At 41.4% G+C, this 27,796-nt stretch overlaps 1 protein-coding gene across 1 annotated transcript in view; it reads left to right on the top strand.

Moving 5' to 3' along the window:
* The window catches only part of WARS2 (tryptophanyl tRNA synthetase 2, mitochondrial), a 65,438-nt gene that overhangs the window by 20,524 nt on the left and 17,118 nt on the right, over window positions 1-27,796 (top strand). The window contains exons 2-4 of the mRNA XM_006097466.3: window positions 10,765-11,022; window positions 23,994-24,074; window positions 27,323-27,408. Of these exons, the coding sequence (XP_006097528.1) occupies window positions 10,765-11,022; window positions 23,994-24,074; window positions 27,323-27,408 (425 nt within the window). The remainder of the gene's footprint in view (window positions 1-10,764; window positions 11,023-23,993; window positions 24,075-27,322; window positions 27,409-27,796) is intronic.

Here is a 27,796-nt window from a genome sequence, read left to right as displayed (position 1 = left end):
GCTACATTACCTTCCTGGTAAAGTAATTATTTCTTCAGCTTGAACAATACATGATGGGGCAACTTAATACCAGAATGAGAAAAGAGTCACCAATTTGTGTAAACAATCAGGAAAGGGAAGGCTCTTGTAAATAAAGAAATATTCTTGAATTTTAGTAGGTACAATGAGACAACTTACAGAAGACTGTCAAGTTATTTTATATACTCAGACATACACATACATGTACACACAGAGTGAGTACAAATCAGAATCGTGATGTCACCACTAAATAGGAGTAAAAATTGAACGTGACGGTGAAGTTTTACAGTAAGAGCTAAGCACTCAATTGTGGGAAATTCTAAGGTTTATTGGTAAGTGTGAGGAATTGAAAATTCTGAAATGCCTCCAATACTGATACTTCTTTGACAACACAGTCTCTGCATCTACGTACGTACACTTTCCGAACTTGTGTAAGAGCCCAGAGATGCCACACGCAGGAAGCTACGTGGCGTGTCAAAATGTGTTGGACTCTTTGTTCCCTGACATTGTGGCCTATCATCGAGAGCTCCCAGGATTATTCAGATGATCTTTCCAATGTTAAAAGGGACATGAATTCATGATCAGCTGATGCTGCTTTCCAAATGTGAATTTTTCTCGTTTTCTCCTTAAGTTTATTTATTTCATCCAAAGCATCATAAGAATCCTTCCTAAGGAGCTTAAAAAAAATCATAGACATGATTAGACTTATTTTTGATATGGTATTAAGTTTGAAGAGCTGCTGGTGGGACCTCCAAATGGGTATGCCCAATAGATACTTGATAATAAGTACCAGAAATAATATTCGGTGTTAAAATTCATCTTGTCTCAAAGAGAAATTATTGTTTTAATGTAGACATTATGTAGCTACGGTAGAGCATGAAAAATGGATGATATCGCCCAGCTCAAAACACCAAGCGTGTTGTTAGCAGGGAAATCTTCGTGCAAGTGTCCTCTCCGGCCCTCTTTACAGTAAGTTGAGTAGGTGAATAACTACCTTACCTGGAAGCAGATAGAGGAGGGGAATTCGTTCATTATGATTTGTACCCACCCGATCGTAAGTGAATTTACTTCCTTACAAGCTCCCCTCACACCCTCACCCTTTGCTCGGCGCATTCCTCCAAATATACCCCTGCCTCGCTCAAGCCACGGGGTACTCCAGTTCAAGCCCGGCTGTTTATGGGAACTGCTTTTGTGGAAATCATTAAAGAAAGAAAGGCCTGTGAATTCCCTGGCCGGAGCGCCGCCTGCTTTCTGTGTCATTTCAGTCTCATTAATCAGCGCTGCAGCAAGGTAGACACTACGCTGTGTGTTTCACTGTCCCCAGCACAGCAGCGCCCGCGTCTCTGCCCCCAGGCCGGCGCGTTGGGGAAAAGGAGAGAGGGAAACCATCAATCTTCCCGGTTGCACATGTCAGCGGTGAGTCCTTCCCCCTTCCGCTGGCTGTCTCTCTCACCACCTGTGTTTAGAATTAGCACGGAAGCTGCTGCCCAGATGAATAAGAACCACTGTCCCTGTCACCTGCCCTGGTGCCGACCACCACTTCTAAGTGAAAACAAGACCTGTACAGGGCAGTTGTCTTTGTTGTGAGCACATAGAGAGAGAGAGAGAGAGAGAGAGAGAGAGAGAGAGAGAACCACACGTCTCCTTAGAAGTTCATTATAATGTAAAATTAAAGCAGATTTGAGGTCATACTTTCTAGAAGGGTAGCATCATTTATTGGATCAAGGGGGTGAAAGCAAACAATTTCTTGAATGCTTTGCTTATATCCTCCTAGTCTCCCTCTGCAGTATAGACAGCTGAAGCTGATCTATGTAGGTTCAAGCCCTAACTCCACTATTTCCTTTGCTGTGCAAAAACTTTTTAGTTTGATGTAGTCCCAATTGTTTATTTTTTTCTTTTGTTTCTAACAAAGTGGAGACAGACTCATGGATACAGAGAACAGACTCACAGCTGTCAGAGGGAAGAAGGGGGCGGGGGCTAGGTGAGAAGGATGAAGGGATTAAGTGAAGAAAAAAAAGAAAGACACATGGACACAGACAGACAACAGTATGGTGATTGCCAGAGAGAAAGGGTGTGGGGGGAGGAGGTAGAAGAAGGTAAGGAGGGATAAATGGTGATGGAAGGAGACTTGTCTTGGGGTGATAAACCACAATACAATATACAGATGATGTGTGGTAGAATTGTATACCTGAAACCTATATAATTTTATTAACCAATGCCACCCCAATAAATTCAATTTATACATATATACAATTTTTTTTTTAATATATGAGACACTTACATTTTTTACCTTCATAACTGGCCAGCTAACTTATGGATTGTTTACTGCATGCCAGGCACCAAGCACTTCACACTGATAATCTCATTCTAGTCCCCCAGCCACTCTGTGAGGTGGGTATAACTACTATCTCCGTGTTATGGATGCCCAAGGCCATATAAGTAATAGAGACAGAACTTCAACACAGGCAACCTGGAGCTAGAGCTTGCTTCTTAACCAATGGTTAATAACCACACAAATTATCCTTATCATATTTTACTGCTTGCCTTTGCCATTTTTGTAGCTTAGTCTAAAGTTGAGTTAATCTGAGCTGACAGAGGGTCTGAACTGATGTGAATGTTGAAAACAACCCTGGGGATTGTATCCGGCTACAGGTTAGATGATGAGAAAGGAGCCATGGGTTGCTGGAAAATGAGACTTCTTTCTCCTAGTAGTGGTCAAGACAGCCAAGAGAGTCATTTTCTCTCTCTCTCTCTCTCTCTCTTTCTCTCTCATCTTTATGCCATGAAAATAACTTTAGAAATTTTTCCTCCTCTGGACTGTGAGTACCTTGTAAGAAATTCTCCTTGGAGGTTCAGAACACTGGCGATAGTCATGGCGTTATCTAACATGTTGTGTATAAGACTTTTTGGCATCTCAGCTTCACTTAGCCAAGACCTCCTGTTGTTAGTCCAAGTTTTGGTCATCTGATTGAGTTAACGTGAGACCCACAGCTGCTGGAGTGTTGAATTCAGACTCTCTGATAGGGATCAGAGGGCTTTAGAGAGTTTGCCAGGCAGGGAAACAAAAGAGAATTTTTTTGCAGAGATAAGTTTGTTTTCTATCCATTACAATTCTGATGTCAAAACTTTCTTAGTGGGATTATTTTGGTGACGTTCGGGCTATATAGGCTCCCTGAATCTCTGAGCCATAAGTTATGGAACCGGACATTGCCAAGTAAGTTTACCTAACAATGGAAGGTGGTGTCCTTACCTGTCACAGGTGCCTTTTCGCCCCAGCCTAGAGGCTATAAGCACACCTTTAAACCTGCTGACGGCAGAACTGCCTGAAGCCAAGCAGGCCTCTGACCACGTGTTAATACATAACTGTCTCAGGGATTGTGTTGCCTTGAAATGTAAATTATAAGTGGGTTTACTTTTCACGTTTTTACAGTCTTTTTATTTTATTTGTGTGTGTTTCTTAGCAGATTGGCAGCTGCGGAGAATAATTGTGTAGTAGTTGGCTTAGAGCAGTGTTTTTTCCATCTTGGCTGCACATTAGAATCACCTGGGGAGCTTTTAAAAATCCCGATGCTCACGCCAAATCCCAGACTGATTGAATCAGAATCTCTGAGGAAGGGGCCCAGGCATCGGTATTTTTTAAAGCTCCCAGCTGATCAGTGCAGCCAAGACTGAGAACTGTTGGCTAAGAAGATGTCTTCCCTTTTTCATTTCTAGAGCTTTCATCTGGACCTCATTTTACGTAGTTGAAGGGAATTTGAAGCATTGACATTGGTGCCCCTAAATCCCTCTCTAACGGGAGTTTATATCAGAATGACCCAAGGGCTTGGTCAAGCCCAGGTTGCCTAACGCTTCTCATTTCTTCTGGATTAAGCTCACACTTAGAATTTCTGCTTTGGTAGATCGGGGTGAGGACAAAGAAATTTGTATTTTTTTAAAAATGTTTCATTGATTTCATAGAGGAAGGGAGAGGAAGAGAGAAATAGAGACATCAATGATGAGAGAGAACCATTGATCAGCTGCCTCCTGCACACCCCACACTGGGGATTAAGCCCACACCCGGGCATGTGCCCTGACCAGGAATCGAATCTTGAACTCCTGGTTCATAGGTCGACACTCAACCACTGAGTGACACTGGCCGGGCTTCATTTCTAACAAGTTCCCTGATCTGGTGCTGCTGCCAGTACAGGCTACCTACTGAAGGGTCCAGTGCCTGCCTTCCGCCTTCCTTCTGCTCGTGCATGCGGCCAGGGCAGCTGCCCCAGGGCCATCCTCACAGTACCAGTGTTAGGAAAGCTAATGGATGCTTGGGGAAGCTTTGGCATGTTGTCCCACTTGTAGTGATCATACAATCTAATTTTTGAAGTCTATTCCATATGAAAATGCAACCTTGTCTTCACATCAGATTGCTCCCCTTAAGCCCTTTCGACTTCACAGTCAGAGCCACCCCTGGGTGGGTGTCTGGTGTCCCAAATCGAACTTGGAGTGCATCTTCCCACAGAAACAATTTTATGAATGGTGTTTAGGTAGAGCTGAAATGGGATATTAAAACCATTCTCCAGGAATACTGTGGGCTCAACGAGGCTTCCATGGGCTGCCTTCCAGGAGCTTAACCACCATTTAAAGAGTTGAGCCTGTGAGTTTCAGAAAACTAATTTTCAAACAAGCTCTTAGAACATAGCTTGTTAAGAACTGCCTATAACTGGAACATTTGGTCCATTTTGTTTACAGTTATTTTGCCCTTTACATTTGGAGCCAAAGTGGGGGGAAAAGATTTGTCATTCATTCTGCTAACATTTATTAGGTGCTCACAATGTACCTGGCACTGCTATGTTCTGGGATGTAAAGATGAGAGAGACAGCCCTGGCCTAGAGGAGCTCATATTCTAGGTGGGAAAATATTTACTAAGCAAATAAGACAATATTTACCAAGTTACCAGTGTGATATGTGCAGTAATGAGGAGCTGGTGAAGGAGGGGTCTGTTCTGCTTGGGGAAAGAGAGGGAGGGAGGCTAGGGATCCCTGGGAGAGGGAGAGAGAGGGAGGGAGGGAGGGAGCGAAGGGTCCTTGGAAAAGGGGGGGAATCTCTGGGAGAGGGAGAGGGAGGGGAAGGAGGGAGGGGAGGAGAGAGTGAGAGCTCTGGAGATCAGGATTCTGGTCCCAGCTGCTGTGTGCCCTTGGCCTTTTGGTAAACCTCTCTGTGGCACACTTTCCCCTTCTGAGAAGTGTGTGGGTGGAGGGGAGTTGTTGGTGGGAGTGAGGGTTCCTCAAGGCCAGGCCAAGCCAACCTTGAAGTCAGGAAATTCTATCTGGGTGCAGCCCTGCATGACGGAAGGAGACAGACTGGATGGGAGCTCAGGTCCAGACCTTGCCTGTCCTTCCCTGGGAAGTGGGGCCTGAGATGAGGTCTGAGCAAGTGCCAGGGAAGTTCTGATAGTGGACGTGCCCCCAAGAAGGGAAAGACTTGTGTGAAAGCATTCCATCAGCTGATGGAAGGACAGCACAGGCACCCAGGAAAAAGGTGCCCAGCTCTTAATATTTGGAAGTGGCTTAAAAAGTCTCTAGGAAACTTTTAAAACTCAAGTTTATTCCTTTTAAATTCTTTCACTCGCCTAACAATAGGTACCAAGTGCTTATCACCTAGGCCCATGGTTGGCAAACCGCGGCTCACGAGCCACATGCCGCTCTTTGGCCCCTTGAGTGTGGCTCTTCCACAAAATACCACATGCGGGCGTGCACGTACAGTGCGATTGAAACTTCGTGACCCATGCGCAGAAGTCGGTATTTTGTGGAAGAGCCACACTCAAGGGGCCAAAGAGCCGCATGTGGCCGCAGTTTGCCGAGCCGCAGTTTGCTGACCACTGACCTAGTTCCTTAAGAAAATCACAGTCTAGCCCTGACCGGTTTGGCTCAGTGGATAGAGCGTTGGCCTGCAGACTGAAGGGGAGGTGTTGGTTTGATTCCGGTCAAGGGCTGTACCTTGGTTGCAGGCACAGCCTCAGTAGGGAGTGTGCAGGAGCAGCTGATCAATGTTTCTAACTCTCTGTCCCTCTCCCTCTCCCTTCCCCTAATTTTTTTATTGTAAAAAATCAATAAAATATATTTTTTTAAAAAGAAAATCACAGTCTTTAAAAAAAAGATAAGTTCCCCCCTTTGTAAAAAACAATCTTTCCTTCCGTTTTAATTGTTGACCTACATATTATTTCTTCTTTGGGGGCCATATATGACCTGCTTTCTCTTATACCGAATTAATATTTACTATATTGATTCCCAGATCTGAGCATCTGGTTTCATTTCTAAGCAGAAACAAACCCATTTTTCTCGGTGCTGAGTCAGCACTTTCTCTCCAGACCCTGGGCTCCTGTACTTTCTGGAAGAAAGAGCTGACTGCGGCAGAACAATGCTGAGCCACAGCCAAAGAAAGCTTCAAAGACGCAGCACCTGGGTCCTCCCGGCTGAAGTGCTATTTTGCTATACAGGGTCGCCTCTATTTCAGCTCTTAAATCACTAATTGGTAGTGCACACATTTTAAAGAGTTTTGAGGAGATATTCAAGGAGCCTAGGATTGAAATAGTTGGGTGACATAAAGGATAGAATTGAGAATGCTAACAGAGAGCTAAGGAATGAGAGTGTTAAGCTGTATACTTTATTTACACACAGAATAAATAGACTTACAGAAAGAGACTTTCATCCCAATTAGTTGATACTATTATTGTTGATTACTTAAAAAATATTTTTTGATTGATTTCAGAGAGAGGAAGAAGAGGGAGAGATAGAAACATCAATGATGAAAGAGAATCACCTATTGGCTGCCTCCTGCATGCCCTCTTACTGGGGATCAAGCTGGCAACCCAGGCGTGTGCCCTGACCAGGAATTGAACCGTGACCTCCTGGTTCATAGGTTGACACTCAACCACTCAGCCACACTGGCCAGGCTGATTACTCCTTTATCACAATCTGTGATAACATGCCATTCATAGGACCAATTGGACATAGTAGTTGTTCAGCCAAGTTTTTGGTTTACCTTTGACTGTGGTTGGACAGGTGTGATGAACAATTGGCGTTGCAGCTGGATGTAAGCAGGATTCTGTAATGAGTCTTGAAATCTTTTGTTGATGTCTGGTTCCCACCGTCATTGAGTTTCAAAGCTAGTAGGCAGCCTCCTTTTAATGTATTTTATTCACTTGCGATTAAAGAGAGAAGCTCTATTTAGTTAATCACAAAAACTATCTTTTCCCATAATCACCAGCTTGGGATTTTTCAATTGTATTTGGGTGCAGTAGTTAAAATTAAGATAATTATGATTTTTACATATGCACTGTACCTTCAGACAGGAAGAGTTTTAGCTACATCTGCCAGATTGATCAGTATGCTCTCCCTTTGATTCGCACACCCACCCTCTCTTCTGGAACATTTCAAATCCCAGGGCTGCAGCTGCCCATTGGGAGTGCTGGTCCTGTTACTAAATGAGCCAATCACTGTACTGGTTGGAAGTGGCATTTGTTAAGGAAATACACCTGAAATAAAAATGAAGCCCTGTTTTGTGAAAATGCTCCTTTTTTTACCCCCGGTACTCTGTGATGGGATTGTAGGTTGATGCTCCAGGCTTCCCATGAGTGAATGAATGCCTGTGGCTAGTCCTAAAGCTGTTTTCTTTGTGGTTTGCCTCCCGTCCACTAGGAAGCCCAGGCTTCCCCGCCCCTCCCCCAACTCTAGTGCTTTTGAACACAGAACCCCCATCCTCCCACCATCTCAACTCCACATTCCAGCCCTGTGATTTCATGGTACCAGGCGTATCTCCCCCGCCATGCCGCCGGGCTGCCTGCTGACTCTTGCCCAGGAACAGACGCGAACATAAACTCACCGCAGAAGAGCAGGATGCTCTCTGTATATTTTTAAGACCCAAAATCCAGTTCTCATTTCCAGGCTGTATTTGCTTAATGGCTGCTTGAACATGGAACGAAACATTTCTTGTTGCTCTCATTTCTTGATAACATCATTCCCTTTGCGTGGACATAGAAAATCACAGAAACTAGAGAGTGAAAAAGATGTATTAGATCCTGTTCGGGCCGTTCCCGCTGGTCACAATTCCTTTTCCCTCTGTCCTCTGGTGCTTTCTCTTCCAGTTTCCTCAAGAATTAGTTTCTCCATTTCTCCTGGGGAATAATTCCTCAGTTTGACCATGGAGGGATTGATGTGGAAATATTCCTACTCTTTTTTTTTTCAGATCGATATTCCTAGTCGTCATAACTCTTTACATTAACATGAAGAGTCTCTCTTCATCCTAGGTCAAGTATTTCTGGATGGTATTATTTTCTCTCTTCTATTTATTAAATTCAGAGCTTGTTTTTCTGCTTTGCTTTCTCCCTTCATCAATCAGTCCCTAACACCCATTAATCATTTTTACCTCACTGAAAGCTCCTTTGCTTATTCCCATATCAGGAACCCAGGGCTGGTTAAGGTCTCAAGGTACTGGAGGAAGCCTCAGTGATAGGTACTTATTCTATGCTAACTCCTCTCTCTTTCTCTTTCCATCTCTTCCTCCCTCCCTCCGGGACCCCTCCCCCCTTTCTCTCTCTCTCCTGCCCTCTTTCTCTCCTGCTCCCTGAGCCTCAGTTCTCAACTATGAATTATTTCTAAATTATGATTTGGGGAGTTAGTCATTTGCAGGCCTGTTGTGTGTGTGTGTGTGTGTGTGTGGTTTTCATTGGTAAGGTATATTTGTTTGCAGTTACTTCAAAGATATATTTCATATCCTCAGAGTAAAAACTCTTTTAGGTCTCCTGAGTGCTTAGATCAAGTGCAACTTTGGACCTATAACATGGCATTCTACTTTAGGGCTGTCATCTCAGGAGCAGAGAGAAAAGTGAGCGGCTAGGGGAAAACAGACCATGTTTATAGTGTTTGGAACTCCTGGGGATGGGAAAGGCAAATGTAAGTAGCCTTGGCGCTCACATATCTCACGTAGGTTAGCTCTTAGGAGCTAGTGTCAGGTATAAAGATAAGGACTTTTTGATGTTACTTTTTTGAAAGTTCAGCTCTGTTGAGGTATAGTTGATAAATGAAGTTGTAAGATATTTAAAGTGAGCATGGAGATAATATAATTGTGAAAGGATTGCCCCCATATAGTTGAGTAACATATCCATCATCTCACATATTTATGTTATTTGTTTGTTTTTTGTGGGTTTGCTTTTGTTGTTGTTTTGGTAAGAACATTTAACTTCTGGTCTCTTAGCAAATTGCAATTACGCAACACAGTGTTATCAACTACAGCCACAGGGTTTTACCTTAAACACTCATATGCTAAGTGTTTCCTGTATTGGAGGACCCACTGTATAAAGATGTTGGTTCTCCTCAAAGCAATCTATAGACTCAATGTAATTTGATCAAAAACCCCAACAATTTTTTTTTCTCTTAGAATTTGACAAGATGATTCTAAAATCATCTTGAGTCATAAGTATAAAGGGCCAACGATGGGTAACTTCTTTTGAAGAAATAAAAAACCAAGTATGATTTATCAAAGTAAAAAGAAGCTGAAGCACAAAAAAGTTAAGTAACTTTATCAAGAGGTAATATTAGAAATATAGTGTAGGTTTCCAAAGTTCTAGCCCAAGAGCCTGCACACTTAATTATATTAATTATATAACTAACTACATTTAATATATATGTTTAATTATATAATATTGCTGATATTACATCAGCAATTATTATTAGAGAAAACTGAATTAAGTAAATAGTAGCCTTAACCCCTAATCTATGGCCTTCATTGCCTTTACTTCAAAATGAATGAAATCACATGAAAAACCCATGAAGTCCCTTTACTTTCCAATGAAATTTGATTCTACGTCTGAAGTCTTTCTCACTGGATCCACAGTCATCTTTTCTTTCTGTGAACTCCCACCTGTACCCCACTATTTATCTTTCCAAACTGATCAAGGTCATGTGGCCACATTGTACTCTTACTAGTATCTTTTCATAAACACATCCTCTCTCTCCAATTAGATTGCATTCTCTTGGGGAATGCAACCCTTTTCGCATGCGTCTTTGTAAGTTTTTGAGTCCAAAAACCCCCATGTTTTATTTATTTTTTAAAATACATTTTGATTGATTTCAGAGAGCAAGGGAGAAGGAGAAAGAAATGGAAACATCAATGATGAGAGAGAATCATTGATCAGCTGCCTCTGGCACGCCCCACACTGGGGATCAAGGCTGAAACCCGGACATGTGCCCTGACCGGGAATCGAACCATGACCTCCTGATTCATAGTTCGATGCTCCACCACTGAGATACACTTGCTGGGCAAACCCCACATTTCAAATATAATTTTCTGTCCCTAATAGCACCTAACGCTGTGCTTTGCACAGAGTAGGCACAAAGCAAACAAGTATGATGACTGTCAGATTGCAGTTTAAAAAAATAAGCCTATGCCTGACCGGTTTGGCTCAGTGGATAGAGCATCGGCCTGCGGACTGAAGGGTCCCGGGTTTGATTCCGGTCAAGGGCATGTACCTTGGTTGCGGGCACATCCGCACATCCCCAGTGGGGAGTGTGCAGGAGGCAGCTGATCGATGTTTCTCTCTCATCGATGTTTCTAACTCTCTATCCCTCACCTTCCTCTCTGTAAAAAATCAATAAAAAAAAATAAAATAAAATAAAAAATTAAGCCTAGTCATTGTAGCTGTGGTAACCTGGACATAGGATTCGTGGATTCTACCCCAGAAGCAAATATGTCTGTTTTCCTCTGTTCCAGAAAGATGCTGTGAGGCGAGTATTCTCTGGCATTCAGCCCACAGGAACCCCCCACCTGGGCAATTACCTGGGGGCCATTGAGAGCTGGGTGAGCTTGCAGAACGAGCCCGGCTCCGTGCTGTACAGCATCGTTGACCTGCACTCCATCACTGTCCCCCAAGACCCGGCGGTCCTGCGCCAGAGCATCTTGGACATGACTGCGGCTCTCCTGGCCTGTGGCATAAACCCAGAGAAGAGCATCCTTTTCCAACAATCTCAGGTCAGCTTCTCAGATGGGAACCCAGAACACTTTCATTTTCAGATTCTTTGAGGAAATTTTTGAATGGGTTTACCTAGCTCCAGTTTTTAGAAAATTGGTCAGGGGTGACTTCATGCAATGTGATTGTTTCATTTAAATGTTTTCCTTGTGTTCATATCATTAAGTAGCACTATAATGCAGTAGTATTTTTTCAACTTTTCCCCTACTATACATGGTAAGTGTAAAGTGCTTCATAAACCAAAAGTTGCATCTTATTAGTACTTCTGACCCTGGAATTGTTTTCTGTACTGGGTTGCATTCAAACTGATGACTTCATATTGTTGCCTAATCTCCTGGGGATCAAGGATAGAATTTAGCGACCAGTGGCTTACGTAACTCCAATGTTGCTTTATTGGGCATTGCATTTAGAAGGCCTATTGGATAAGTCCCATTGTTCATTCTTTGTATAATAGCTTTTGAAAAGATTTGAGAGAAGTAGCTGGGAAATTGAAAGGCAGTGTCCAATGACTTGAGTCCAAGCCAAGAAAGGCTTCAGAACAGAGCCAAAATATTGACTCATATCTTCACTGCAGATGAATCCGTTTACTCTTGGACAGGCAGATAGCCTGGCCTAGAGACAGGGTCCTTAAGTGATTCCCTAGCAAAAAAATATGAAAATGTTAAATGGATCATGGCCTCATTACACATCTGCTTTAACCTTATGGCAAAGCCCCAGCCAAGGAATGATATGTTTGGTGGCTATAAACCACCATCCCACATAGTAGCTCATCACCATTTTAATAGTATGAATAGAAACTGTGCTTGCCTAGTGCCCGTGGCGTGCCTACGAAGGAGTGCCTAGACATCATTCCTTTAGCATGGCCATAAAGTTTCATTTATTCATGGGGGAGGATAAATTACTCCTCATGGTTTATCCTGAAGCTGAAGGCTTTTGCTTCTTAGAGCCATTCTCATGCAGAAGTATAATAAAATAAGCTAGTCTCCCTTTAGCAGCTATTATTTTAAACACCTGACCTCATGTTTGCAGTGTTCTGGAAGGTGAAAACATCATCATCGTTGTTCATATTTTATGTCTTGCAATATACAAATCAACAATTAACAACTGTTTTCATCAACCTGTGGAGTGTCCAATAGTTGGGGATTGGAGAGAAAATACTCATAGCATTTTTAGATCTAGGAGAAAATATTGAAATCTTTATTAGACAGCTAACCTTTTTAAGATTTATGAAGCCTTTTCATGAATATGCTCTCCCTTTTCATCCTCAAAATAGCATATAAATCAGGCATTACTGTTCTTTCACAGATTAATACATTAAAGTATTAAAAGAGTAAATAAATTAGAAAATACACTTAAATCCATCTCTGAGGGGTTCCTCATACTTAGTAAAATGCTTAACAAATGTATCTTCTTAATTAGCTACCTGAGGCCATACAGCTAGTAGGTGGCAAATCCAGGACTTTTGTTCTCCCCAAGGTACCACTTCTGGAAAATACACTCATGGGAGAGAACCTTATTCTGCCTCCACCAGCCCTTTGTCTCAGGAGCTGATGGCACACGGGCAGTGGAGAGACGACCTCAAGGCCGTCATTATTTCTTGCCTGGACAATTAAATTACCCTTTTACTCCTGTGTCAGTCTCAGAAATGGATAGTCCATTTCCCACACTGTCGCATGGTCATCTTTCTACTTAAAATGCATCGGCACCTCCCTTCCACCCTCGGGGTGATAAGGAGAGCCCTTAGAATGAGGCCCCAAGAACACCAGGCCAGTGTTTCTTCCACTCCACCACTTTCAATTATCAGATTTTTTGTGTTCCTTCAGGCGATCTGATTAACTTTCACCAATAACTCTGTAAAGCAGAAACTGGAGTCTTTTCTCTGGTTTTATTTTTAGAAAATTTGATAAATCAATTCTTATAAAACATAACTTAGAGATCAGTTGTTTACATTCTAACAAGGATTTTGTTAGTTCCTTTATGTTGGTAATTTCACAGTGTTTTTAAATTGATCGTTAAATATGTCACAGAGAAAATGGAATTTAGAAAACAATTGTACTTAAAGTGTTGGGATCCACTGCCAGTTAAAATTAGTTATACCTGATGAACAGAAATAGAACCAGAGATATAGAAGCATCGAACAGATTGTCCAACCTATGAGGGAAGGCAGGGAGTAAGGGGGTAAGAGATCACCAAAGGACTTGTATGCATGCATATGAGCAAAACCAATGAACACAGACAGTAGGGGGTGAGGGCATGTGCTGGGGGTGGGAGCAGCTGGGTAGAAGTCAATGGGGGAAAAGGGAGACTCATGTAATACTTCAAACAATAAAGAATTTAAATTAAAAAAAATTAGTTATACCTGTATTCTTTACCTCCCCCCCCACACACACACAATTATTTACAAGTAAAATTAAGAATATTTGAAATTGTGAATTAGAGGAAAACATTTTTGTTTTATATAATGTACTCTTTTCACGTATGTCTGTTGTGTTAGGCAAAGTGCTTCCAGCTAAACAGAAAGGCTAGTTCCCCAGGTGCTACTGTTGTCTTCAGAGTAAGTTCTAGTAACATTTGGAGTAGGAAAGAATTTAGCTAGGTTATAATGCTGATTTTACCAATAATTTTCATCTCCAATCCTTTGCATTCTTTCTCAGCGGTCTGACTGGAACAATTTAGGCTTATTGAAGATTTTTCTCATTATTTTCCTTTTCTTTCTCTCCCACTGGCCTCTAGTCATGGTGCTTCCCCTAAAATATGTTTGCCATATGTGGGGAACTGTACAGTCTCTCTGAAAGGTGTGTGTGTGTGTGTGTGTGTGTGTGTGTGTGTGTGTGAGAGAGAGAGAGAGAGAGAGAGAGAGAGAGAGAGAGAGAGACTGTCTATGTGTGTTTGGCAGAGGTTTTCATCCCAATGCCAAAGTCAATGGTCTTTTATTTCCAGCATGCTTGAGTGCAGATCCAATCTGATTCCCACAGCCGTCTGTGAGGTGTGTGTCTCCACATCTTCAGCTGTTACTCTCCTTGCAGTGAATCACCCTGCAGATGGAAAATAAAAGCTGGAGACTGTAGCTTGGGGCATGCCTTCCTGCCAAGGCCAGGAGCAAAGGACAGTTTCGACCGTGAGACATCATGTTACATAGGGTCCAAACAGTCCAGGGAAGAGTCAAGGGAGGAGAATGGAATCTGTGGCTTTGGAATGTGGCCTCATTCGCTAATTCAAGTCATGTTGTGTTTCCCAGGAAATGAAAATCAATAATAAAGGAAAGGGAGCTATGGGGGAATCAGTTTCTGAATGAAGGCCCGTGGACCTGACTACATGAATCTTGGCTCATTGAATACTAACACAAGTTACGCCTGACCCCTGGTCTCTTATCTGAGAGGTGTAACACTGTGGCCTAACCTTGGACAGAGAATCTCTTGTGTTTTCACTGCTCCTAGTAATAGTGGAAGCATATTTGAGTACAGATTTATATTTGTTGACCTCTCAAAGTGGTTAGACCATGTTCAACTCAGAACTGAAAAGAAGCAACCAAACATCTGACCGATGGATGGACTTGAGGGATCTATTTGTAAAACGGGCATCGTCTCCCAAGTTTCCAGGGAGTGGCAAGGGATCTAAATGGTCCACGGCATAAATAAGAAAAAGTTGGACAGGGGGGTGAGGGAATGAGTTGGGGAGGTCGGGGGGGCAGGTTATGGTGGGATAAGGACACATATGTAATACCTTAATAAAAAAAAAAAGAAAAGAAAAGTTGGGAAGATTACCATATAACCAAACTCCTCATGTTATTTCCTTCTCCAGGAAGTTTGTAGGTAGTACCACTTTCCCCTCCAGATCTATGCTCCTGTGTGATTTGATGAGCAAGTTGTAGTGTTTGCACCTCCTCCATTCTGGGCCACAAGCCTGAACCTCACTGTGACACACTAGGCAAGTTACTCAAGCTCTCTGAACCCCCTTTTTATGTCTATAATGGGATATTTAAATAATATGATGTATAATACCTAGCAGATGATAACTTCCTCTCATCCTACCCTACTACTCACATACTGCCCACAACCCAGAATCCTTGATGTATTTATAGGTGAAGTGGAATTGGAAGACGGAGTGGGGAGCGTGTGTCAAATTAATAACAGTGCCTCTCTTTCTACTCAATGATAAAAAATTTTTAAAAGAGTGTGATGTTTGTTTTGAATATTCAGAAAAATATAGTTTTTATTTGTATTTTCCTAATGATTACTGATGTTGAGCATCTTTTTGAATTCTTGTTGGCCATTTCTATTGCTTCATTGGAGTAATGTCTGTTCAAGTCCTTTGCCCATTTTTTAATCAGGTTGTTTGTTTTTTTTGTTTTGAGTCATAGGAGTTCTTTGTTTATTCTAACTCTCTTGCTCTTTTTCCTTCTAATTTGAGGATAGCATGTTCTAGATGGGGGTACTTCTTCAGTCTGGGTCCTGGAATGAGAAGGTGCATAAAGCAGAGTTATAGCCAGCCTGCAACTACCAGTATTTAATGTGAATGAGAAAGAAACCATTGTGGTAAGACACTTATATTTGGGGTTGTTACCCAGCATAGTTTAATGCTATAGATAAAAAATATACAAATACACACATATACACAACAAGCAATAGAATTTAGATGGAGGTGACTTTCAAGTCAGGAGCAGACTGACAGAAGTTGTTTAGTCAGCTTTGGAAGTACAGGACTATGAAAAAATATAGAAAGATCCAAATGTGTACTGAGGGATGTTCATTGGTGAACATATAAGTACTGACGGGAGGCAGACTGGTTGAAGGGAGTGAATGAGAGTTTATCATTGATAACAGAGCTCTTTTAATTAAAATCAGATCCCCAAACAAGGTTCCTGTTAAGGGGATTTGTCATGGGCATGATAAGAGTCTAATAAAAATAACTTAGCATGAAATTACTAGTTTCCAAGAGGAAATGGTAATTGGGAATTTGTGACTCCCAGGTTTTCCAGGTATGCTAACCAAAACTTATAGGACCTGATTCCTGGGAAGATAACATTTATGGGAAATAGTAAAATTCCAAGGGACACTGAGGTTATCTTAGACATTTGATCCAGTATTAACTGAACCAATGAATTGCTTAAATGGGTTTGATACCTAGCAACTATATCTTTTGGAATCATGCTATTCTGTATGCTTTTTATTAATTGAATATTTTGGAAAATTTTTAAAAATGCATAAAGTAGTATAACAAACATTCATGTTCCCAATACCAAGGATGAAATATTGTTAACATTTTGTTATATTTGCTTGACTTCTTTATATTAAAATACTAGAGGCCCGATGCATGAAATTCGTGCAAGGGGCTCGCTGCGGCTTGCCTTGGCCCTCGCAGCCCCGGCTTCCTTCCGAAGGTTGTCCAGAAGGACATCCAGAAGGTCGTTCAGCTATCTGGTCTAAGAAGCATATTATGCTTTTATTATTATAGATAATTACAAGGTTGAGAGCCCCTTTAATTCTTTTCCTTGCCTGTTCCCTTTGCCCCTCTTCCCTGCATTCCTTTTCTCTATCCCATGGCAACCAAAATCTTGGATTTGATGTGTATCAATCTAGCCAGTTTTTCATACCTGTTTGTGTGACAGTTCTATAAATAATATATAATATGTTGATTTGTGTGTGTTTTTTAATTACATAAGTAGTGTCACATTGTAGTACCTTTTTGGAATTTTCTTTTTTCACAAAGCACTATGTTTTTGTGATATTTGTTTATACACACAAATCTAGCTCATTTCCTCTATTTGTTGTATAATATGCCATTATATAAATATGCTATATTTTATTTGGACATTACCGTGCAGGATTTTGAGCAGAGAAGTGACATGATGTATGTTTTAAGGGGCCAATTTCGCTGCTGTGTTAAGAACAGACGGTTCGGGAGCTAGTGTGGAAGCAGGGAGACCAGTTAGGAAGGAATCTAGCTGAGACTTGATAGTACCTTAGGGGTAGCAGCAGCAGTGGTGAAAACTTGTAAGATTCTGAAGATATTTTGAAGGTAGATGCAACAAGATTGGCAGGTGGGTTAGATACAGAGTATGAGAGAAAAAGAGGAGTTTTTACCTAAGTAACTGCAAATATGAAGTTGCCACCAACAAAGATGACAGCTGTGGATAGAGCAGGCCTGGGATGGACGATCAGGAGTTTGGTTTTGGAAGTGTTGAGTTGGAGATGCCATTAGATAGCCACAGAAAGATGCTGAGTAGATAGTTGGATATATGAGTCTGGAGTTCAGTGAAGAGGTCTGGCTGGAGTTATGAATTTAGAAGTCATCAGTTATACAGATTGCATTTACAGCCATAAGATGAGATTAAATTGCAGAGTGAGTGCCAAAAAGAATGGGAGTAAAGAAACAAGGACTAAAACCTGGGTGCCTGCAATCATAAGAGGTCAGGGAGATGAGTGGGAACCACACAAAGAGACTGAGAAGAGAAACTATTGAGATAATGAGAAGAACCAGAATGCAGTGTCTGGGAGCCAAGTCAAGAAAATGAATCATAGTGGAAGAAGTCATCAGTTGTGTCAAATGCTGCTAAACATGTCAAGTTGATGACAACTTGATGCCATCTCCATTGCCGACAGTGATGAGTGGTCATAGAGTGGTAGAGGTGAAAACCTGGTTGGAATGGGTTTAAGGAGAAGGGGAGTCTCATCAAACACACTGGCAGCTCTGGCATCCTTCCGCCAGTGAATTGTCTTGGCACCCTTGTTGAAAATCAGTTGACCATAGATGTATAGATTTATTTCTGGACTTTAAATTATATTCCATTGATCTATGTAGTCTAGCCTTATACCAGTACTACTTTGTCTAGATTATTGTGGTATTATTGATTGATTTTTGGATATTAAACCAAGCATGCATTTGTGGAATAAATCCTACTTGCTCAGATTGTATCATTTTTTATATATGTTGCTGGATTCATCTGTTAGTATTTTGGTGAGGATTTTTGCATCTATACTCACAAGGGGCATTGATCTGTAGTTTTCTTTTGTTGTGATGTCCTTGCCTGCTTTGGTATCAAGGTAATACTGGCCACTTAGAATGAGTAGGAAGTGTGCCCTCCTTTTTCATTTTCTGGAAGAGATTAGTGAAGAATTGGTATTAATTTTTTAACTGTTAGAATTCACTAATGAAATCACCCCACACCTATGGTTCATTTTTATGGTTTGTTTAGTGATTTTTTGCAGTCGTTCTATAGTCTGTTTTCATTGGCATCTTTGGCCACCATAGTCTCCGCTGGGTTAGCTTGTGCTCAAGTACTGATTGAACAGAAATTTCCAAATGCCTTGATCCTATACTTTCAGTCCTTGGCTGAGGGGCTTACACAGGACCTTAAAGTGAGACAGAGGTGAGCGAGTAGGGGTTTCTCAGGTCTTTGCTGGATATGTGCATAGCCCTGCACATGCATGTGGCTTTCTAGATGTCCGGGAATATGTTAGGTCTTTTCAAAGCACTCAGTGGGCATATGATTTTGCAGCTTTTCTCTTTAAGTTGTTTGACCAGCCTCTTGTTTTCCCCGGCTGGTATTAGCACCTCGGCAGCTGCAATATTAAGTCTTTGCTGCTGATTATTTCTGAAAAATGTCCTAGGGATAGGGTTTTTTCCAACAGAGTGAGCTCTAAGTCAGGTGAAATAACAGCAAACCCTGCACATGGGGCTTTTCCAAGGAGCTGTCAGACAGGTCCAGTAGTGACAGTTCTCTGGAGATGGGCCTCTATGAGGCACTCCAAACCCAGTCATCCCCTTCCCGTGACAGCTAGGCTGCTGGTTTCCATGGCTACCACTGACCTGGAGAGAGGTGGATGGGAATAGAGCAGCGGTTCTCAACCTGTGGGTCGCGACCCCTTTGGGGGTCGAACGACCCTTTCATGGGGTCGCCTAAGACCATCGGAAAACACATATATAATTACATGTTGTTTTTGTGATTAATCACTATGCTTTAATTATGTTCAATTTGTAACAATGAAATTGGGGGTCACCACAACATGAGGAACTGTATTAAAGGGTCGCGGCATTAGGAAGGTTGAGAACCACTGGAATAGAGTGAGTTAAAATAGCTCTCTGATTTTACTGAGATGCAGATGTTTTTGTTAAAGAAATACTCTTCAGATTATTGCTACTGTGGGTTAATTTCCAGAGTTCAGAAAAAGTTGACTTGGACAATTTTTGCTAGTGTTCTCATTGCTTTTGTGAAGGAGCAGATTTTCAGGGGTTACTCGGCTATTCCAGAAGTCCCTCCACCTTGTTTTAAACAACAACAAGGTTTTCATTTATTTTATTCAAGGCCCAATGTAGTTGGATTTACTAGCTTCTTACCTATTGTCACAAACTGAACACAACCATGCGACTCATACCCAGAATGCTCTTCCTGTTCCTTTCTAGCCGCTAACTATCCCTCTCCCAAGATAACATATTTTTGAAATTAACAGCATTTAAATTATTTAGCACATACTGTATGGTGTATGGCTTCTTTCACTCAACACTGTGTTTCTGAGATTGACTTGTGTTGTTGAATGCAATTGTTCATTCTCATTGCGGTAACATTCCATTGTATGAATATACCACAAGTTATCCATTCTACATAGGTGGACATTTGGATGGCTTACAGTTGGGGCTGTCACATTTTATTCTTGTACATATATTTTTGAGAACATTCCTGTTAGATATATACCTAGAAATGGACTGCCTTGCTCATATGTTATATAAATGTTGAGTGTTAGTGGACACAGTTTTTAAAGTTGACGTGCTTCCAGTTTACATCCCACAGCAGTGTATAAGAGTTCTACTTACTTAATATCCTTGCCATAGTAGGTATTATTCAGCCTTTTCCCTTTAATCATTCTGATGTGTGTGTAGTGCTATCACAGTGATACCACTTTAATTTGCATGTAATGCATTTGGCCAGTTTTCATAGGGTTGTCTGCTTTTCTCTTATGAATTTGTAAGAGTTTTTTACGTATTCTGTACACCAATATATTCTATATAGGCTTGCAAATATCACCTCCTACTCTGTAACTTGCCTTTTTCCCCCTTTAAATGGTGGTGTTGGATAAAGAAAAGTTGTCAATTTTAATGTGCATTAATTTACCCAGATTTTTGCTTTGTGCTTAGTACTTTTTGGATCCTGTTAAAAAAATCTTTATTGGGCCGAAACCGGTTTGGCTCAGTGGATAGAGCATCAGACTGCGGACTGGAAGGTCCCAGGTTCGATTCCGGTCAAGGGCATGTACCTGGGTTGCGGGCACATCCCCAGTAGGAGGTGTGCAGGAGGCGGCTGATCGATGTTTCTCTCTCATCGATGTTTCTGACTCTCTATCTCTCTCCCTTCCTCTCTGTAAAAAATCAATAAAATATATTTTAAAAAAATCTTTATTGGCCAAAGAAAATTAAAGATGCAACTGATTTAATTTTTCTGCAAAAAATTTAAAAAACCTGTTATTTAGGCAGAACACTTTAGTCTATCTTGAAGAATACCAATGTTTCCCAAAGAGTGTATTTTACAAATGATTGCCCTTTTTAATTCACAAAAACATCCCCAAAACATCAAGCCTTATATAACTCTATTCCAGAAGATCTTTTGTTCTTTCCTATCAAACCCAGCAATTCCGTTGAGTATATTTCTTATCCCATTTGTTTCTAATCACCCTGTCTTCTATTTTCAGAGATAATAGAGCCCATTAGATGTGAAGTCCTCTAACTTTCTGCTCTCTGATTCTATCCCACAAGATATAACCTCATCTTATATTTATTTCCCCTCCTGTTTCTGTGGAAGATGTTCTGAAAAGTAGGTCTGTCCTTAGTTAAAAAACAAAACAAAATTTTATTCTCTAAACCCTACTAGTTATTGCCATCTCTATCCTTCCTTTAAAAAATGTTTCAGCCTGACCAGTGTGGCTCAGTTGGTTGAGCGTTGTCCTATGCACGGAGAGGTCATCAGTTCGATTCCCAGTCAGGGCACATGCTGGGTTGAGGGCTCGATCCCCAGTAGGGGGTGTGCAGGAGGCAGCTAGTCAATGATTCTCTCTCATCAGTGTTTCTCTCTCTTCCTCTCCTTTCCTCTCTCTATAAAATCAATAAAAACATTTTTAAAAAGAAAAACATATCTTAGACACGTGGTAAAATTGCATAGAACTAAATATACCCACACAATGAGTGCGTGTAAAACTGGTGTAATCTAAATAGGATGGATGGATTGTGTCAAATTCATTTTCCTGGTTGTGTGTGCTAGATACACAGCTCTAAGCCCTGGCAGGTGGATATTATCATTAACCTCCGTTTCTAAATGACAAAACTGAGGCACAGAGAGGTTAAGTCTCTTACACAGGGTCCCCAGCTAATTAGTGGCAGAACTTGCATTATGATCCTGGTGGCCTCACTCCAAAGAGAGAGCTCTTAACCACTCCGCCATACTCCTTCTGCATCTGTCTTCAGATCCTGCCACCTACTCACACTTCAACCCACCTCTCTGTACTTTAGCTTCCATCCAGTCACTCCCTTGCAACTGCTTTTGCCTGGATTACCAAGTCTGTTGTTAACTCTAATGGATTCTTTTTGGTCCTCACCATTCTTTCTGCAGCCTTTTATGTTGCTCATACATTCCAGTATTTACTGAGCACCTGCAATGTGTCAGACTCTTGTTTTACAGCAGCAAACAAAACAGGCAGAACTGCTGTAACTGACGAATGCATGTGTCTTTACTGTTACGATTAGGGATCAGAACTTCAGTCAGTGCTGGCTTGTTTGTGGATGGCCACCTTATTGGTCCATGCTTTTGTTTTTCTGTGGCTAAAACAGATCATATTATTATTTTGTGGTTTCACAACATAACTCAAAACAGACTATATTTAATTACCATTTTCACTTTTCTCCAGATACAAATCTAAACCTTTCCAAGCAGTTGTCTTGAATATAAGTAAATGAAAAGAACCAAATCCTGAGGAGTACTACCCTTCTTATATAATTAGCAATAATAAATTGGGAAAATTAATTCTTTGACTTTTTTACCTACATTTTTATGTCTAAGAATAATTGGGATTACTTTTCTGCCCCCTTAGTTGGAAACGCCAGGGAGATCTCTGCAGAATATGAACGTCTCATTCCATATGTCCAAATAAAAAGCTACTCCAAGGGAAATACTTGACTTCATGGAGACCTGATGCTAGCTTTTTGCGTATCGCCAAAGCTGAGCACATGAGCCCGGATTGAAGGAGAGGGGTCATCTTGTCTCTTTCCACACGCCCATTGTTATTGTCTGTGTTGTCATTTCTTTCCCCAATTCAGTAAAGAAGAAACAGAAACCCTCTCCAACTTCTTCATGCCAAAAATCAGCTCTTGTTGTATTACTTCTAATGGGAATGTGTTTTGCTTGGTGATTAAAAGCAACCAGAATCCTCTTGCTTCCTCCAGCGTCACTGTTTCTGCCTGCTCGCTGTTTGTTTACGGCAGCAGTTAGCAATTTGCAGGGACAGTGCTGTCAAAGTGGCTGCCTCCGTGAAGCCTGAATGGCTCTTGGAAGAAAGATGACAGATTCGGCCCAGCAACTTGCAAAACTTGAAAAGCGATTCCTTGTCAAATACGTGAAAAACAACTCTTCCCTCTCCATGACTTGAGGGGAAAAATGAGAAACTAGCTTACGCCAGATGGTGATTCCTTGCTAGTAAAATAGGCCTGGGCTGATTCAGCCCCATTCCTTCATGTTCCTTTTGCAAAACCCACAAAGAACACATTTGGGGCCACTTTTCAGAGTTGGCAACGGTCTCTGCTTTTGAAGGAAATCATATGGACACAAATAAAGCCACAATGGATGAAGGGCTCGGAATCCCCGGGGTCCAGAAACAAGATGCATGGGCCTGAAATTCCAGGTCATCAGTTAGAACCTGGCCTGGGCCCAAGAATCATCCCAGGTTTGGTTACTTGATTAAATTTGGTTGCAACAACAAAAGAATTGGGAAAATGTTGTATTTTCTTATTGACTAGATCGCTTCTTTTTTTTTTTTTAATCCTCACCTAAGGACATGCTTTCATTGATTTTTATATAGAGAGGGAGAGAGAAAACCATTGATGTGAGAAACGTTGATTGGTTGCCCCCTGTACACACCCCAACCAGAGATCAAACCTGCAACCTTTATGTGCATAGAACGACACTCCTACCAACTGAGCCACCTGACCAGGGCTAGACCTCTTCTTTTACAAAAAGAAAAAAAAAGAAGGAAGAGGAAGAGGAGGGACAACTAAAAACTATAGTTTGGAATGATAAAGTGATTCCGAAATTTCAAATTATTCTAGGTCTAAAGTATTGATCTTTAAGTCCAGTACCTTTTTCTACCATTTACATGTAAGGTATCATAGCTGCTTTCATATATTTATTTTATTTTTTAAAAAATATATTTTTATTAATTTTAGAGATAGGAAGGGAGAGGGAAAGAGAGACAGAGAATCATCGATGCAAGAAACATGGATCAGCTGCCTCCTGCATGCCCCCTACTGGGGATCAAGCCCACAACCTGTGCATGTGCCCTGATAGGGAATGGAACTGGTGACCTTTTGGTGCATGGGATGATGCTCAACCCACTGAGCCACACCAGCCAGGATGCTTTCATATATTTAGAATTTATTTCGACTGGACTTGAACCTGTGTGTGTGTCTTAATAACCTTGGCTTTTTAAAGATGGAACAGATGTCTCAGGACTTAATGAAATCCCCTCAAAACAGTCTTTCTAGGGATGTTGTAAAGAGGATTTAAACACTATACTAGCAATCATATTGTTTGGTTTTAAAGATTTCTCCTTCACCTAAAATTTTGTGCAAGTCCCCTTCACCTGTCCTTTTTTAAAATTACCTTGATTTGGGGTATTTTCAGCCATTTAAGGTGATACCTGCCGTTTGTTTAGTTTTGTCATGTATGTAAGAAAGTACTGACCACCTTTGTTAATGTTCTATTTTATTTCTTTAGGTGGCTGAACACACACAATTAAGTTGGATCCTTACCTGTATGGTCAGACTACCCCGATTACAACATTTACACCAGTGGAAGGTAAATGCCAGTAATCTGATTAACAAACAGAAAGGAGTTCAAGGTCCACATTACAACTATCCCCCACCCTGCCCCACCCCACCCCCCGCCCCCCCGCTTATTTCTGTGGTTGGCTCTGGGAATCCCAAAGTTGACTGCCTTCCTGGTCTGCTACTCACTAGTGACTAGAAAAGCTATGTTTAAACTCTGTGCTTCAGGGTATTAAATGGAAATGAAAAGGATTCCCTAAGATTCCTTCCAACTTAAAAACTGGATCAAAATATCCAATGTACTTGATTTGATCTGTGTATGGCTGAATCAGAGGGCCCTTTGGATAGACTTGGTAATGACCTTGAAGCTACCACATTGTACTTAACAATCAAAATTTCTGGATTACGGGATTCTGAAGTTATCCCGTCAGCACTGGAATTACCTGGCAGTGAGGCAAGAATGTTTCTGTTGTGGGTGGAAGAGACAGCCTATTTTATTTAACATTTAAACAAGTTGAGTCCAGGCAGCAGTTCAAACCCACAGATAAACTAAGGCTGTACTTTTTCTTAGAAGTTCAACTAAGAAAGGTAAATTGGATAATTCATAGTACTTTACTTCCATTTATTTTTGCAATTGGATAACCCAAGGGCAGATAGCCACTGACTCTGTCAAGGCTAATTCCAGTTTCAAGCTGCTCTCCAGCAAGATGGTTCAGCAGCCTCTGCATCCGCTGCAGAGATAAGCAGACAGAGCTTAAAAGTGACGGTGCTTAGAGAAGATGTTGAAAAATGCTGCAGCATCATTACCTGACAAGAGTTACCAACAAAATTGTGTAATGCTTTGGTTTTAGGCCAGGCTTTTCCCAGTTGATATAAGTCCTCTAGCACTCAATGGAATGCTGAAATCCTCTTTATAAGAACTGAATACTAATTTCATGGGAAATGTCCCTGCTTTACAGTAGTGTCTAAGGGCCTCCTGGGAACACATCACTAGTGAATGCTCGGTTGATATCCTGGAGAAGCCTTCCCACGAGCCTGCAATTCCTGGTTTGTGGGGAAAACATGGATTTCAAGTGCCAGCCTTCACCTAGCCTGTTACTGCCTTCGGTGGTCATCTCTTCATGAACAAATATTTGTGATGCTCCTGCAAGTCTCCTGCCACGCTAGGTGCTAGAGCCACAGCAGTCAACAAGGCAGGTGGAAACAGCCCCTTTCATGAGGCTTGTAGTTTGTTCGAGAAAAGGCAATTAAACAAGTAATCAGCAAGTGTGAAAGAGCCCACCAGCGTGGCTCAGTGGTTGAGCGCCAACCTATGAACCAGGAGGTCATGGTTCAATTCCTGGTTCAGGGCACATGCCCTGGTTGCAGACTCAGTCTCCAGTAGGGGGCATGCAGGAAACAGCTGATCAATGATTCTCATCACTCCCTCTCCCTTCCTCTCTAAAATTAATAATAGATAGATAGGTAAGTAGGTAGGTAGATAGATAGATAGATAGAAAGTGTGAAAGACAAAGAGGAAAGGTTCCAGTGCTGTGGCCGGATCTAAGAGCTCCTACCTTGGTTTTGATTGGTGCAGTGAGGGGTGGGACCATAGGGTAAAAAGGTGGGCTCAGGGCTGCTGAGGTCAGGGTTATTTGGAGGATTAATGAGATAATACAGATGTAAGGCATCTGGGGTTGATAATAGACACGCAATAAAATATTAGTGCTCTCTTTCCCTTTTCTTTGTAATTTCAAGGTTCAATATTCTAATATTAAAAGACTATAAATCTAATGCAGTGGCAATTTTAAACAACTGAGTTCTTTTCCCATTTGCTCATTTCCAAATTAAACTTTCATTATCTTTACCCAGTGATCATTGCCAACTGGCGTTTATCATGGACTTTGTAAGAAGGAGATATACTGAAGTTCAAACTTTCAAATTTCCTTTGAGTGGCCTATATAGCATTAGTTGCTATAAACAAGAAACTCCTGGTAGTAACCAGAACAGTTAAGTTGGTAACTGAATTATGAGTGAGAAGCTTTTGCCTTTCAGATCCTGACTCAAGGAGTGTGTCTGCACGTGGGTGGGGGAAGCCCAAGTGGTGGGCCTTGTTGAGCTTGGTCCTTGGGATCATGCTAGTCCATGCATTTAGTTGTTCAATTTGTTCAGAAATAATAGGACCTCTGAGAAGTGGTTATTATTAACTAATCAAATGAGATTTATCTACACACCAAAATACCTATTTGTCATTTTACATGTAATGATATGCAATTACCAGTGAACGACATCACAGTATTCCCTGCTAATAAGTAGCCCTGCTCAGAGAACCAAGTTACCCATCAGCACTATTTAACCGCAGGAGGGAGCTGGTATCACTAGGGCTCATACTCAGTGGGTACACACTAGTAATTTATAGCTGGCACCCATTGCTCACCAGTTATTAAATATTTCTGATGTCACCTCTGGTGTTTCCATCAGCTTCCCCATTAAGGAAATAGTCTGGTCTATGTAATTTGTCCTGTTCATTGGAATTACTTTACTCTCACTGCTGTAGCACCTAAAGATCAATACAGGTAATTAGGACTGGGAGATTAAAATTTCTCTTCATTTTATTTTTTAAATGCCATGATTTCCTTTGTAGTTGCTTCCTTAAATGCGATATTTTAAAATTGATTTTAAAGAGAAAGGGAGAGGGAAATAGAAACATCAATTATGAGAGAGAATCATTGATTGGCTGCCTCCTGCATGCCCCCTACTGGGGATTGAGCCTGCAACCCAGGCATGTGACCTGACTGGGAATCTAACTGTGACCTCCTGGTTCATAGGTCGACACTCAACCACTGAGCAATACCAGCCAGACTTAAATGTAATTTTAAGGAAACAGTCCAGTTTTGTTAACAGCACAGTGTGAGACTTTTGGGGAGGTTTCCCCGGATAAACAATAGGCATTTGATGTTAACTCATGTTAGTTTATAGGCATTTAATTTCATGACATTTTCTGCCCTTGCCTGTGAAATCAGGAATTATCTGATTTGGACCTTGAAAACTCTTATGCCCTTACTTTAATAAAATGGATGGGAAATAGTGGCAGTGGTGGAGTGGACTCGCCTTGTTCCTGCCTAAGCTGGGGCATGAAGACAAGCCACCAGAAGATGGCTAGAGTTGCTAGAAGGAACTGAGATGTAATGTCATTGCAGGCACCTTTAGATTGCCCTTTGCTTGCTTTAAAGATTTCTTAGTTTACAGTATAATTAGGTTCATGTCAGATTTCTTTCCCTCCTCTTTTCACCCCCACAGGCAAAGAGTGCCAAGCAGAAGCACGATGGAACCGTGGGCCTGCTCACGTACCCGGTGCTCCAGGCAGCCGACGTCCTGCTGTACAAGTAAGGAGCGGAGTTCACCCCGATCTTACACATACGCATGCGTAAGAGGGTGTTTTATCCTATTCCAGATATATTTGGTTCACGGGGGAAAAGGACATAGAAAGGATCAGACATGTGAATTAGTTTTCATCTATTCTCCAGTAACAGATACTAAATTATGGATGGATGTTCCATAATTTAGTATCTTCCCTAGGAGAACTAGACTCCTTTGCCTTTAAGTGTGGTAATAGCATGGAGATGACAGTATGTGTGCCTTGCGCAGTTATGATGGAAATAGCCAGAGAGCAGCTGCTTAGCTTTATAGATAAGGAATGTCCAGTATTACATGCAGGCTATTTAATTCTGATTTTTATATATATATATATATATATTACACACACATCTATAT

The sequence above is a fragment of the Myotis lucifugus genome, unplaced genomic scaffold (genome assembly GCF_000147115.1).
Source record: "Myotis lucifugus unplaced genomic scaffold, Myoluc2.0 scaffold_203, whole genome shotgun sequence".
Taxonomy (NCBI): Eukaryota; Metazoa; Chordata; class Mammalia; order Chiroptera; family Vespertilionidae; genus Myotis; species Myotis lucifugus.
The sequence above is the reverse complement of the archived record's forward strand: the minus strand, read 5'-3'. Positions and strand labels throughout refer to the sequence as shown.